This window comes from Caretta caretta, chromosome 2 (assembly GCF_965140235.1).
Source record: "Caretta caretta isolate rCarCar2 chromosome 2, rCarCar1.hap1, whole genome shotgun sequence".
Classification (NCBI taxonomy): Eukaryota; Metazoa; Chordata; order Testudines; family Cheloniidae; genus Caretta; species Caretta caretta.
Window position 1 is genome coordinate 32,608,298 of NC_134207.1, and position 13,899 is coordinate 32,622,196.

General features: G+C 41.1%; 1 protein-coding gene across 1 annotated transcript in view; it reads left to right on the forward strand.

The window, feature by feature from the left end:
- The window catches only part of NUDCD1 (NudC domain containing 1), a 149,342-nt gene that overhangs the window by 79,795 nt on the left and 55,648 nt on the right, over positions 1-13,899 (forward strand). The window contains exons 5-6 of the mRNA XM_048841496.2: positions 101-286; positions 3,350-3,554. Coding sequence (XP_048697453.1) covers positions 101-286; positions 3,350-3,554 — 391 coding nt within the window. The remainder of the gene's footprint in view (positions 1-100; positions 287-3,349; positions 3,555-13,899) is intronic.

A 13,899-nucleotide genomic window follows, 5' to 3' on the forward strand; every position in this document is an offset into this window, starting at 1 on the left:
GCTGTATATTATTTTTAGGTACGATCCATTTGTCACATTTATAATTGAATTTTTTCCTCCTGGAAAATATTACTTTTCTGGTTTTGTATTCCTTTTACAGAAAATCAAAGATATGAAATCTTCAGGCGCAGAGTTCTCCGAGGAAAGTCAGTCCCTCATTATGCAGCTATAGAGCCAGGTGGGGATGGTCTAATGATTGTCTCCTACAAACCCTTCACATTTATGCAGGATGAGGAGAATCAGCTTGAAGAAAATGAAGATGGGAAAATAGCAGATAAAAAGAAAGGTAATATTTGTTCTGGTCACGTTTTCCTAGACTTCTGTAACGAAACCATCCTTCATTGTAACAAAATAATGCTAGATGATTTAATGAATTTCCATATATTAGGACAATATTTTTTTTCACTGTCTTAAATTTCATTGTAAATGTTTACTTCCTGGACAAAGAGATTTAAATATTTATATTATTTTATTTATATAATTTCTCTTTGTATATGGTGTTTGCCTTTCTTAATTATAAAAGATGCCTTGTGTGTAGAGATGTGCAAAGAGTTTTGCTCTGAAGAAGACACACAAAGTTTACACTTTCATTGCCTTTGCATGAAAAATGAGTATTATGCATGTAGAAATAGAGATTGTAATTGAGCTGTAAGTATCTGTGGAAAGAGGACATTCATTGAATTCTAACTTCTTCACGCGCAGATCCGTGGTGTGAAGGGCAACCACTAGCTCAGCAGGGAGACAAAATCCTCCAAATGTTTTCATCATCAACATGCTGAGTGATTGTACCAGTTAGCACAGAGGACCTGATCCAGTGAAGTCTGTCACTGTCTTCTCATTGACTTCTTTTGGGGTTTGAATCAGGCCCATGCTCATTAGATTGGCTTTTGCTTTTCTAAACTGTTTGCCAGTTAATGCCTCCATCCTCAATAACCTCTAAATCATTTTCAGATCCTCTCTTTAAAAAAAAAAAAGTTCTCTCTACAGGTAGTCATATTGGTTTGCCTATTGGGTGTATCCTAATCAGGATCATTGGTGGGCTATTTTATGGAAAACACCATTTATGGATTATTTTCACATGAAAACATTTTCTGTGGTTCACTGATGTGTATTTCAAACCTTCCACAAAGCTGTAGCTAAAGGAAGCCAGAAACGTGCACAGGCTAGGTCTGTTAGAAAGGTGTGTGGGTTTTTTGTTTTTGTAGGATCGTAGGCCTGGAAGGGACCTCGAGAGGTCATCTAGTTGAGTCCCCTGCACTCATGGCAGGACTAAGTATTATCTATCCTAAGTGTTTGTCTAACCTTTTCTTAAAAATATCCGATGATGGAGATTCCACAACCTCCCTAGGTAATTTATTCCAATGGTTAACCACCCTGACAGATGGAAGTTTTTCCTAATGTTCAACCTAAACTGCCCTTCCTGGAATTTAAGCCCATTGCTTCTTGGCCTATCCTCTGAGGTTAAGCAGAACAATTTTTCTCCCTCCTCCTTATAACAACCTTTTATGTACTTGAAAACGTTTATCAGATCCCCCCCATCCCCCGTTAGTCTTCTCTTCTCCAGACTAAACAAACTCAGTTTTTTCAATATTCCCTTGTAGGTCTTGTTTTCTAGACCTTTAATAATTTTTGTTGCTCTTCTCTGGACTTTCTCCAATTTGTCCACAGCTTCCTAAAATGTGGCGTCCAGAACTAGACACCGTACTCCAGTTGAGGCCTAATCAGCATGGAGTAGAACGGAAGAATTACTTCTCGTGTCTTGCTTACAGCGTTCCTGCTAATACATCCCAGAATGATGTTTGCTTTTTTTTTTTGCTGCAGTGTTACACTGTTGACTCATATTTAGCTTGTGATCCACTATGATCCCCAGATCCCTTTCTGCAGTACTCCATCTTAGACCATCATTTCCCATTTCAAGGTATACCACATCTACTGCTTCCCCTCATGCACAAAGCTTGTTACCCTGTCTAAGAAATCTATCAGTTTGGTTTGACAACGATTTGTTCTTGACAAATCCATGCTGACTGAAAGGTCAGAAAATAACCACCCAAAGGTGATCTAAACGGGTGTTGGACTATATTAGCCTTTGCTGTACAATAGCTTGCCTGGACCCTCTGTGCAGATTAGAGTCCATTCCACCAGAGTTCAAGCAGCCTCTGCTGCTTCCCTAATGGACATTCCAATTTTGGAGATTTGTAAAGCAGCTACCTGGACTTCAGTTCACATGTTCACTCAGCACTACTCTTTGGTAGAGGGTTCCAGATCTGATGCCCACTTTGGCAGAGCTGTCTTAGTCATGGGCCACTAAACTGAGCACCCACTTGGAGGACATGAGATCTCTTCTTATGAGTCGTCATCTAAAATGGAATCCATATGGACAATTACTCCAAAAACAAACTGTTGTTTACAATACAGTAACTGGTTTTTGTAATTTGTTGTCGTAGAAATGTAGGGATATAAGGGACCTCAAGAAGTCAAGTCCAACCCCTGGTGCTGAGGCAGATCACATAAAAAGCCCATCCCTGACAGGTGTTTGTTAAATCTCTTCTTAAAAACTACCAATATTGGGGATTCCACAATCTCCTTTGGAAGACTATTTCTGGACCTTAACTACTCCTATAGTTAGGTTTTTCCTAATACAGTATCTAAATGGACACATGTATTTCCACAACCCACCCTCCTTCCCAGCTGGATTCTGTAGTTAGGAGACTGAAGGCTAGTTACGTCTGTCCTGCCCTTTATTCCCTTGGCTACAGTGTGCAAGAAGATATCCTGGGTGCAGGCATGGCCCCAATGAACACTAGTATTTAAAAAGATTCAGACCTCACACACATGGGGCACATGTATCGGAAGTGGAATATATGTGGACAACACATCTCAAAGAACCACTGTTACTGTGGAGTCATGAAGATAACTCAAAGGGTGCTGAATCTAGATAATGGGATTAATGCTCACTGAGACGTAGTGCCTTTGCTTATTTGAATGAATTTGTGTATTGATTTCATAAAGTTGTGACTATTTAAAAATGCCATTTGAAACGTGAAAAAACTACAAGTGCATATTTATATTGTTCAGCTGAGTGTACACCTGCATATTTAAATATACACATGAGTGTAAGCAACTCTCCATAACTGAGACACAAGTGGACTTTGGTCAAACACCTACTGGTAGCCAGAAAACGATGTTCCTCTCTATTTTTTAATAAGTGATCAGAATAGCTTTCATATGAAGTTTTCAGAGTAGAAAGTGAATAAACACACTTTACCAGATTTCTTTTTCCCACCCCATCAGCCATATACTTTGTATTTTGTAACTGACTTTGCCTTTATATGTATGTTTCCATTTGTAGACCCTGTCTATTACTGGCAACAGACTGAAGATGATTTGACCGTAACAATTCATCTTCCCCAAGACATCACTAAAGATGACATACAAGTACAGTTTTCTCCTGATCATATCATTGTAGCATTGAAAAGTCAGCCTCCTTTGGTGGAAGGAAAACTCTGTTCATCTATTGACCATGAAAGCTGCACATGGATAATTAGAGATAATAGGTATTAATAATCTACATGTTGATTTTACTTTTCGTATTAATATATATTAAGTCAAAGTACAGTTTTATTTTTTTTAAAAATCCTATTTGTTTCTCTCCAATCCAGTCCTTGCAACAGGCACCATATAAAATCCATTGAAGTTGATGTCAACTAGTGAAGGATCAGGCCTTTATTCAAAAAGGGCCTGCTCCTGCAAACACTTCTGTAAGTTACTCATGCATGAGTAGTTCAACATGCACAATTGTCTCATGATTTTCCAGTCATTCTTTCTCTCCGAAATGAAAATGTTTTAAAAATTTCAAATTGACACACATGTAGAACTTTATAAGCAGTAAGGTGGTTTGGAAGAAGAAAGGTTTTGAAATAAAAAGCTTATTCAGTCTTTCATCCCTATTCACTATATTACCATCAGGGTCTGCAGAATTTGCACATACAAAGATCAGCTGTGGGTTCAAATTAGAAAGTTAGAGGCATAAGTACTCAGACTGCCATCCACAATTCATTCCTCCAGATACAAATAGTGTGAGCTCCATATGCATATGCTAAAAGGGAGGCTGGAGCTCCAGCCCTCTTAAAAATGTACCCCTTTAAAAATTTTTGGTTATACAGTTTCAAAGAGTGAAGCCTTAACTGGCTCAGCTTGTAAGCCAATTTCTTTGTTACAGTTAAAAGGTACAGTGAAACTGCCATGTATACACATTAATGTCAAGGTTTTAAGAGCGCCTTTAAGAATTTTTGTTGAACTAAATTACTATGCTTTCACAGCAACCACTATTCAGAATGGTTTGATTTGATGTATTTAGATTGGTGTAAAATGGAGGGCTACTTATGGGATGGAAAATTCTTTAACGTTTTCTTTCTGGAGCAAAGGTTTGTGACATCTTAGCGGGAGATGCTCTCTGGTAGCCTCTTGGTTTGGAAAGAGGCTGTTCAATCAGACAGCTAAAGAAAGACAAATCTGGGAGCCAAATGGTTATTCCACCTGCAGCAAACTTGGCAAAAATATTCAAACATTTTTTCAACCTTCTTAATATTCATATCTTCACAGACATTAAGGACAAAAGGGACCATTATGATTATCTAGTCTGACCTTAAATGAGGAGTTGAATGAATGTATATCTTCAAGATCATTTGTTTGTACAATTGACAGTAGTGCAGCTGCTGCTCTTCTAAAATAATTGACGTTTGGTGATTGAATTTTCCACCTTGTTCTGCCTTGTTGACTGACCCTTCAAGTATTTTGTGTCTCAGTGTTCTTTCCTTGTTTTTAACATATGATTAAGAGCATAATATACATGGAAATTAATTTTGTTTAAATATAAAATTATACTACATTAAGTATCAGACTGCAGTGTATGTCAAGGAATTGTTGACACAAATTTTAATTTTAACACTTTTTCAAGAAGAAAGAGAAAGCAAATCAATGGGGTGCCAAATAACTAGCATCATTAGCTTTAGGTGGTGTTCCATGAGCAAAAGTGGGCAGCCAAGAACATGTGTAGTGTTCTTCTGAAAGCCACTGAGTCAAGTGCAGCTCCTGCTGATTCAATGCCAAACATCCGTTGAGTTCAGAATCTGGTCTTCTGTATTCACAGTCTAATATTCTGACACCAGAGCTTCATTTCTTTTCCAATAAAAGACATTTATTGTTGGGTAGATAGGTTTTTGACTGCACTGAGTATGTTTGGCAGCCTGAGAAGCAGATACAGTTCTCAGCAGCCAGTTAACTGAAAAAAAGGTTTCCGATCTGAATGTGTTTTTGTATTGAGGCGTGGATTCTGTTCCAACTGGGTATGAAATTATTTCCCTTATTGTTCAAAACATGGTCCTTTTCCTTCCAAGAGCAATTTTGAAAATGAAGAGTTCTCATAGACATGAAGGTCAGAAGGGACCATTATGATCGTCTAGTGTGACCTCCTGCACAATGCAGGCCACAGAATCTCACCCACCCACTCCTGCAATAAACCTCTCACCTATATCTGAGCAACTGAAGTCCTCAAATCGTGGTTTAAAGACTTCAAGGTGCAGAGAATCCTCCAGCAAGTGACCCGTGCCCCATGCTGCAGAGGAAAGCGAAAAACCCACAGGGCCTCTGACAATCTGCCTGGAGGAAAATTCCTTCCTGACCCCAAATATGGTGATCAGCTGAACCCTGAGCATATGGGCAAGATTCACCAGCCAGACACCCAGGAAAGAATTCTCTGTAGTAACTCCGATCCCACCCCATCTAACATCCCATCACAGGCCATTGGGCATACTTACCGCTAATAGTCAAAGATCAACTAATTGCCAAAATTAGGCTATCCCGTCATACCATCCTCTCCATAAACTTATCAAGCTTAGTCTTGAAGCCAGATATGTCTTTTGCCCCCACTGCTCCCCTTGGAAGGCTGTTCCAGAACTTCACTCCTCTGATGATTAGAAACCTTCATCTAATTTCAAGTCTAAACTTGAGTCTCCTTTCATAAGACAGCTTTTCCATTCCTCGGATCATCCTAGTAGCCCTTCTCTGTACCTGTTTCAGTTTGAATTAATCCTTCTTAAACATGGGAGACCAGAACTGCACACAATATTCCAGATGAGGTCTCACCAGTGCCTTGTATAATGGTATTAACTCCTCCTTATCTCTACTGGAAATACCTCGCCTGATGCATCCCAAGACTGCATTAGCGTTTTTTATGGCCATATCACATTGGTGGCTCATAGTCATCCTGTGGTAAACCAATACTCCATTACTTCCAATTGATGCATCCCCAGCTTATAACTAACATTCTTGTTATTAATCCCTAAATGCATGATCTTACACTTCTCAATATTAAATTTCATCCCATTACTATTACTCCAGTTTACAAGGTCATCCAGATCTTCTTGTAGGATATCCCGGTCCTTCTCTGAATTGGCAATACCTCCCAGCTTTGTATCATCTGCAAACTTTATTAGCACATTCCCACTTTTTGTGCTGAGGTCAGTAATAAAAAGATTAAATAAGATTGGTCCCAAAACCGATCCCTGAGAAACTCCACTGGTAACCTCCCTCCAGCCTGACAGTTCACCTTTCAATATGACTCGCTGTAGTCTCCCCTTTAACCAATTCCTTATCCATTTTTCAATTTTCATACTGAGCTCCTTCTTTTCCAATTTAACTAATAATTCCCCATGTGGCACCGTATCAAATGCTTGACTGAAATCTAGATAAATTAGATCCACTGCATTTCCTTTGTCTTCAAAAATCTGTTACTTTCTCAAAGAAGGAGATCAGGTTGGTTTGGCATGATCTACCTTTTGTAAAACCATGTTGTATTTTGTCCCATTTACCATTGACCTCAATCTCCTTAACTACTTTTTCCTTCAAAATTTTTTCCAAGACCTTGCATACTACAGATGTCAGACTAACAGGCCTGTAGTTACCCGGATCACCTTTTTTTCCTTTCTTAAAAATAGGAACTATGTTAGCAATTCTCCAATCATACGGTACAACCCCTGAGTTTACAGATTCATTAAAAATTCTTGCTAATGGGCTTGCAATTTCATGTGCTAATTCCTTTAATATTTTTGGATGAAGATTATCTGGGCCCCCCGATTTAGTCCCGTTAAGCTTTTCGAGTTTCGCTTCTACCTCAGATATGGTAATATCTACCTCCATAGCCTCATTCCCATTTGTCATGCTACCATTATCCCTAAGATCCTCATTAAAGACTGAGGCAAAGTATTTGTTTAGATATTGGGCCATGCTTAGATTATCCTTAACCTCTACTCCATCCTCAGTGTTTAGCGGTCCCACTTCTTCTTTCTGAGTTTTCTTCTTATTTATATGGCTATAGAACCTTTTACTATTGGTTTTAATTCCCTTTGCAAGGTCCAATTCTACATGGCTTTTGGCCTTTCTCACTTTATCGCAACATGTTCTGATCTCCATAAGGTAGCTTTCCTTGCTGATCCCTTCCATCTTCCACTCCCTGTATGCTTTCTGCTTTTTCTTAATCATCTCTCTGAGATGCTTGCTCATCTAGCTTGGTCTACAACTCCTGCCTATGAATTTTTTCCCCTTTCTTGGGATGCAGGCTTCCGATAGCTTCTGCAGCTTTGACTTGAAGTAATCCCAGGCCTCCTCTGCCTTTAGATCCATAAGTTCTTCAGTCCAATCCACTTCCCTAACTAATTTCCTAAATTTTTGAAAGTCAGTCCTTTTGAAATCAAAAGCCCTAGTCGCAGATTTATTTTTGTTTATCCTTCCATGCAGTTTGAACTGAGTTAGCTCATGATCACTTGAACCAAGGTTGTCCCCTGCAACCATTTCTTCTATGAGATCCTCACTACTCACCAAAACCAAATCTAAAATGGCATCCCCTCTAGTCGGTTCAGCAACTACTTGATGAAGGAATCCATCAGTTATCACATCCAGGAAAATCTGAGCCCTATTATTATTACTAGCACTTGTCCCCCAGTCTATATCTGGGAAGTTAGTCTCCCCTGGTCATGCAGTTTCTATTATTCTTTACTTCATTAAAAACATTAAAGAGGGCTCTATTCATATCCAAATTAGATCCCAGCGGTCTATAGCACACCCCAAGCACTATCCCAGAGGAGGCTCTAGTAGTTTTCTTCCCCAGTGTGATTTTTGCCCAGATGGACTCTGTCTTATCCATTCCATTGCTTCTTATTCCTTTACAGTCTACCTCATCATTGATATACAATGCTACTCCCCCACCTTTACCTTTATTTCGATCTTTCCTAAACAGCACATACCCTTCAATACCTGTAGTTCAGTCATGACTACTATTCCACCATGTTTCTGTTATTGCTATAATATCTGGTTTCACTTCCTGCACCAGTAACTCTCGTTCCTTCATTTTGTTACCTATGCTCCTCGCATTAGTGTACAAACGTCTTAATTTTTGCTGTTTGGCCTTGCTCACGTTCTTTACCTGATTAGGCACAGACATTCTACCTATACAGTGCAATACATTCCACTTGTATCACCTATTAGACTGGTATCTACACTACACTTCCTCCTTATATACATTCTCCTACCCACGCCTGTATCCTTTCTTACTTCGTTTTCTTCCCTCTCAATGTTAAAATCCGGCATGGAGATTACCTGGATATCTCCCCCAAATTCCTAGTTTAAAGCTCTCTTAATAAGTTGTGCCAGCCTCCATCCTAGAAGTCTATTTCCTTCCCTACTCAGATGAAGTCCATCCTGAGAGAACTGTCCTCTGTCCATGAATGCCTCCCAGTGTCCATACATCGCAAATTCCTCCTTATAGCACCACTGCCTGCGCCACCTGTTGATAGTCATAATCTTGTCACACTTTTGTTGCCCTTCTCTAGGAACAGGCAGAATCCCACTGAAGATCACCTGAGCCTCGATTTCTGTAAGCGTCTTCCCCAGTCTGGCATAGTCTCCCTTGATACATTCCAGCGAGAATCTAGACATGTCATTTGTTCCCACTTGAAGGACAATCAGTGGATTCTTTCCCGCTCCCTTTAGGATCCTCTTCAACTTCAGGTCCACATCCTGTATCTTAGCACCCAGTAGACAGCACACCCTTCTGTTCTCTGGATCAGCTCTGGTTACAGGCCTGTCCATCCTTCTGAGTAAGGAGTCCCCAGTCACTTTTTTCCTGATGATGGTGCGATTCTCTAGTCTATCCCCTGTTCCCTCTGGCTGCAAGTTCTTTCCATTCCTATTCTCCCTTGTAATCCTCTTCAACCCAACCTGTATCCTCCTGGGGCTCATATTTGGTGTTGTCTCCATTGACTCTTCCCCTTTTCCTGTAGGACTAGCTGCTCTTCTCTTCTTCCTTGCCCTTCCACCTTCAGTGACCTTCTGCTGTGCCCCTTCTTCATTTTCCAACTCTGCATACCTGTTCTTGAGCTCTATTTCTCCTTCACTAACCCGTCTTTTCCTCTGCCTGGTTCTTTTAGTCACCTGCTTCCACTGTCCATTTTCTTCACCCAGCAGTCTCCCCTCAGACTTCTTCGGTCCTGCTTCCATCTGCAAGTCTGAGCTTTTTCCTTTAGCCGCCTCGTGTCTTTGCTCCATAATCTGCTCGAGCCCCCTTCTAAAGTCAGCCGGACTTTCCACCTGCATCTCCACTCCTCGGACCTTTTCTTCCATCAGCTCTATCAGGCGGCACTTCTTGCAGATGAAACTCTCTTTTCAGGTACCGCTTCCAGGATCATGTACATGCAGCAGCTTCCACATCCAGTCATCTTCATTGTGTCTTCCACTGCTTGGGTCTCTACCACTGCTGCCTCTGTATCTGTCATAGCCTTCTCACCTAAGTCCTGTTAGTTTGGGAAACACAAACCAAACCAAACCACCACCACCCACAGCAAAACAAACCCCCAGCGAGCACCAAAACACTGCCAGAACACCTCACGCTCCCTTCACTAGCCTGTCTACTCCTCTGCCTGCCTCTTTTAGTCTTCCCCCCCAAACTCCCCTTGCAAACTCCCACTCAAACTCCCCTGTTTACAGCTCTGTTTGCTAGCTCCTGTGCCGCTGCAGCTGTCGAGTAGGTACAGCCATGTATTCCACTTAGGTGTGTGCACATACCCAGTGCACTGGAGCCTAAGAATTTTGTCTAGCAGTACCGAAAGATGGCCAGCACTCATACCTAGTGGCTACATCCCCTCCCTTGGTTATGTGAGAAACCCCCCAACCCTCCATTCCTTCTTACTGCCTGTGGTTGGAGTGGGACCTCTGTGTGTTTTCTAACCTCACAACCTCTCTGCTTCTTAGGGACTTTTCTAGTTCTACACAGCTAATTAGTACTAGGGTTGTCAAACAAATTAAAAAAATTAATTGCAATTAATCATGAGATTTAAAAAAAAATAATCACAATCAATTGCAATTTTAGTTGCACTGTTAATAATAGAATACCAATTTATATTATAAATGTTTTTGGATGTTCTTCTACATTTTCAAGTCTATTGATTTCCATTATAACACAGAATACAAAGTGTACACTGCTCACTTTATATTATTTTTATTACAAATATTTGCACTGTAAAAAAGATAAAAGAAATAGTATTTTTCAATTAATCTCATACAAGTACTGTAATGCAATCTCTTTATCGTAAAAGTGTAACTTAGAAATGTAGAATTATTTTTTTGCATAACTGCACTCAAAAATAAAACAATGTAAAACTTTAGAGCCTACAAGTCCATTCAGTCCTACTTCTTGTTCAGCCAATCGTGAGACAAACAAGTTTGTTTACATTTATGGGAGATAATCCTGCCTGTTTCTTATTTACAGTGTCACCTGAAAGTAAGAACAGGTGCTTGCGTGCACTGTTGTAGCTGGCATTGCAAAGTATTTACGTGCCAGATATGCTGAACATTATTATGCCCCTTCATGCTTCGTCTTGTAGGCTTTAAAGTAATAATAATAATTCTACATTTGTAAGTTGCACTTTCATGATAAAGAGGTTGCACTACAGTACTTGTATGAGGTGAATTGCAAAATACTATTTCTTTCATTTTTTACAGTGCAAATATTTGTAATAAAAATAATATAAAGTGAGCACTGTACACTGTGTTCTATGTTGTCATTGAAATCTACGTATTAGAAAATGTAGAAAAAATCCAAAAATATTTATAATAAATTTAAAATGGTATTTTATTAACAGTGCAATTAAAACTGCGATAAATAATGACTTTTTAAAATCTAGTTAGTTTTGAATTCATCTTTTGCATTAATTGCGATTAACAGCCCTAATTAGTACCTTAGTGTAGTGTTAGTTAGATTTAGTATTCCTTAGATTTAGTTGAAGTATTTCTCTGGTTATGCCCTCACCAATGTTAAAACATGTCCTTCGGTGGAGGAGTAATCCCCACACACGTGCTTGCTGTGCTTAGGTGAAGCCCATGGCAAGGAATGGTGTTTGATTTGGAAATCATTAACAAAGTGAACTCCGATGACGATGCATCTTTGTCTAAAGCAGCACCTACTCGAACAGGCCTTGCAGTCTGCTTCAGCTCTGAGTCCCATGTTAGATCAGAGGTCACCTTTGGGTTTTGAGGGAGCATCCACGTCACATCCTGGAGCTTGTGTTTCTCCGAAGGGACTGAGGAGTTGCTTCCCATCAAGTGCACCGAGGAAAAGGTTGCATAAGACGAATAGTGGCCATTCCTTGTCGCGTGGAGACTCGTCTGCCTCCTCCCAAAGGAGTGTGGACCAGCACAGTGTGAATGCCAATGCATGGGATGGGGCAGGTCCCATCTATTGCTCCGCAGTACGATGCAGGGAGGAAAGAGACCCTTTACCTTTGACTCCGGTTCCAGCCCCAGGGTGTCTGAATCCTATACAGTGCCAGTACTGGCTGATTTTGTGCCAGCGGCATATCAGGAGGCAATGGACCTTTTCTCTCTTTCTGACCTGACCTTTCCATTGGTCCAGGACCTTCCCAGGGCTACATCCTCTAGGTCAGGGGTTCTCAAACTGGGGGTCGCAAGGTTATTACAGCTGGGGTCGCGAGCTGTCAGCCTTCACCCCGAACTCTGCTTTGCCTCCAGCATTTATAATGGTGTTAAATATATAAAAAAGTGTTTTTAATTTATAAGTGGAGGTTGCACTCAGAGACTTGCTGTGTGAAAGGGGTCACCAGTACAAAAGTCTGAGAAACACTGCTCTAGGTCATCTTTGCAGCTTGGGGCATTCTGATGATTGAGCTATTTGCCATGAGACACAGCAGGAAATATCATATGATCTCAAGGGGGCCTCATCCCTGGCTCCCTGTCCGACGCCTTCCATCTCAGCTGGCAGTTGGCTCTTCTTTGGTTCTCCAATGTTCTTGCACTGTCAGTTCAGGCTCTCCCTTCCTCGCAATTCTGACCTACTCACACAAAACTTACACCCCATGCTTAGCTCCCTGCATCTCACGGCATTGCTGCTTCATGACTAAATGAGGAGGAAGAATGGTGGTCAGCAGCTGTTCAACAGGTCCTACTCACCAGTAGAAAGCCCTCTACCAGTATGGCTTAAAAGCTTTTCTACTAAATGGAAGCTGTTTTTGGTGTGGTTGGCCTGTGGATTTCAGCCAATGGTGACTTTTCTATTCAGGGCATCTTGGAGAATACTTGCTGTACCTTCAGTCCTTCGGATTTGCACTTAGCTCATTGAGAGTGCATCTGGCAGTGAAAGTGGAGCTTCATCCCCTTTCAGGGAATATCAGTCTTCTCCAATACCATGATAGCAAGATTCTTAAAAGCTGTTCTTCATCTTCATTGTCCAGTCTGAGAGCTGGTTCCTCTGTGGGACCGTAACTTGTTCCTAACAGCTGTAATGTGTCCTCCGTTCAAGCCCCTGCATCTTGTTTGTCCCTTTCCACTTTTGTGTCTGAAGACTGTGTTCATGATAGCGATAACATCCACAAAAAGTGAGTGCGAGTTGCAGGCTCTACTGCTTGAGCCTCCTTTAGGACCACACACGTGATTTTTGTGTAAGGTGATATCTCAGTTTTATTTGAAGCAAGCAGTATATTTACCTGTGTTCTTTCCTAAGCCACATTCATCTCTGGAGGAGCAGTGTCTCTATGTGTTAGATGTCAGGCAATGTCCGGCATTCTATTTGGACAGGGCTAAATCATTCCATGCTTCACCTTGCCTTTTTGTGTCATATGCGGATTGTACGAAGGGGCAAGTGGTCTCTTCACAGATTATCTCTAAATGGTCTCCTTGGGAGCCTAAACAGTTCATCGAATCATAGAAGATTAGTATTGGAAGAGACGTTAGGAGGTCAGCTAGTCCAACCCCCTGCTCAAAGCAGGACCAACCCCAATTAAATCATCCCAACCAGGGCTTTGTCAAGCCAGGCCTTAAAAACCTCTAAAGATGGAGATTCCACCACCTCCCTAGGTAACCCATACCAGTGCTTCACCACACTCCTAGTGAAATAGTTTTTCCTAATATCCAACCTAGACTCCCCCACTACAGCTTGAGACTATTGCTCCTTCTTCTGTCATCTGCCACCACTGAGAACAGCCTAGCTCCATCCTCTTTGGAACCCCCCTTCAGGTAATTGAAGGCTGCTATCAAATCCCCTCCTCTCTTCTCCTCTGCAGACTAAACAAACTCAGTTCCCTCAACCTCTCTTCATAAGTCATGTGCCCCAGCCCCCTAATTAATTTCGTTGCCCTCCTCTGGACTCTCTCCAATTTGTCCACATCCTTTCTGTAGTGGGGGCCCCAAAACTGGACACAGTAGTCCAGATGTGGCTTCACCAATGCCGAATAGAGAGGAATAATCCCTTCCCTCGATCTGCTGGCAGTGCTGCTACTAATGCAGCCCAATATGTCATTAGCCTTCTTGGCAACAAGGGCACACTGACTCATATCC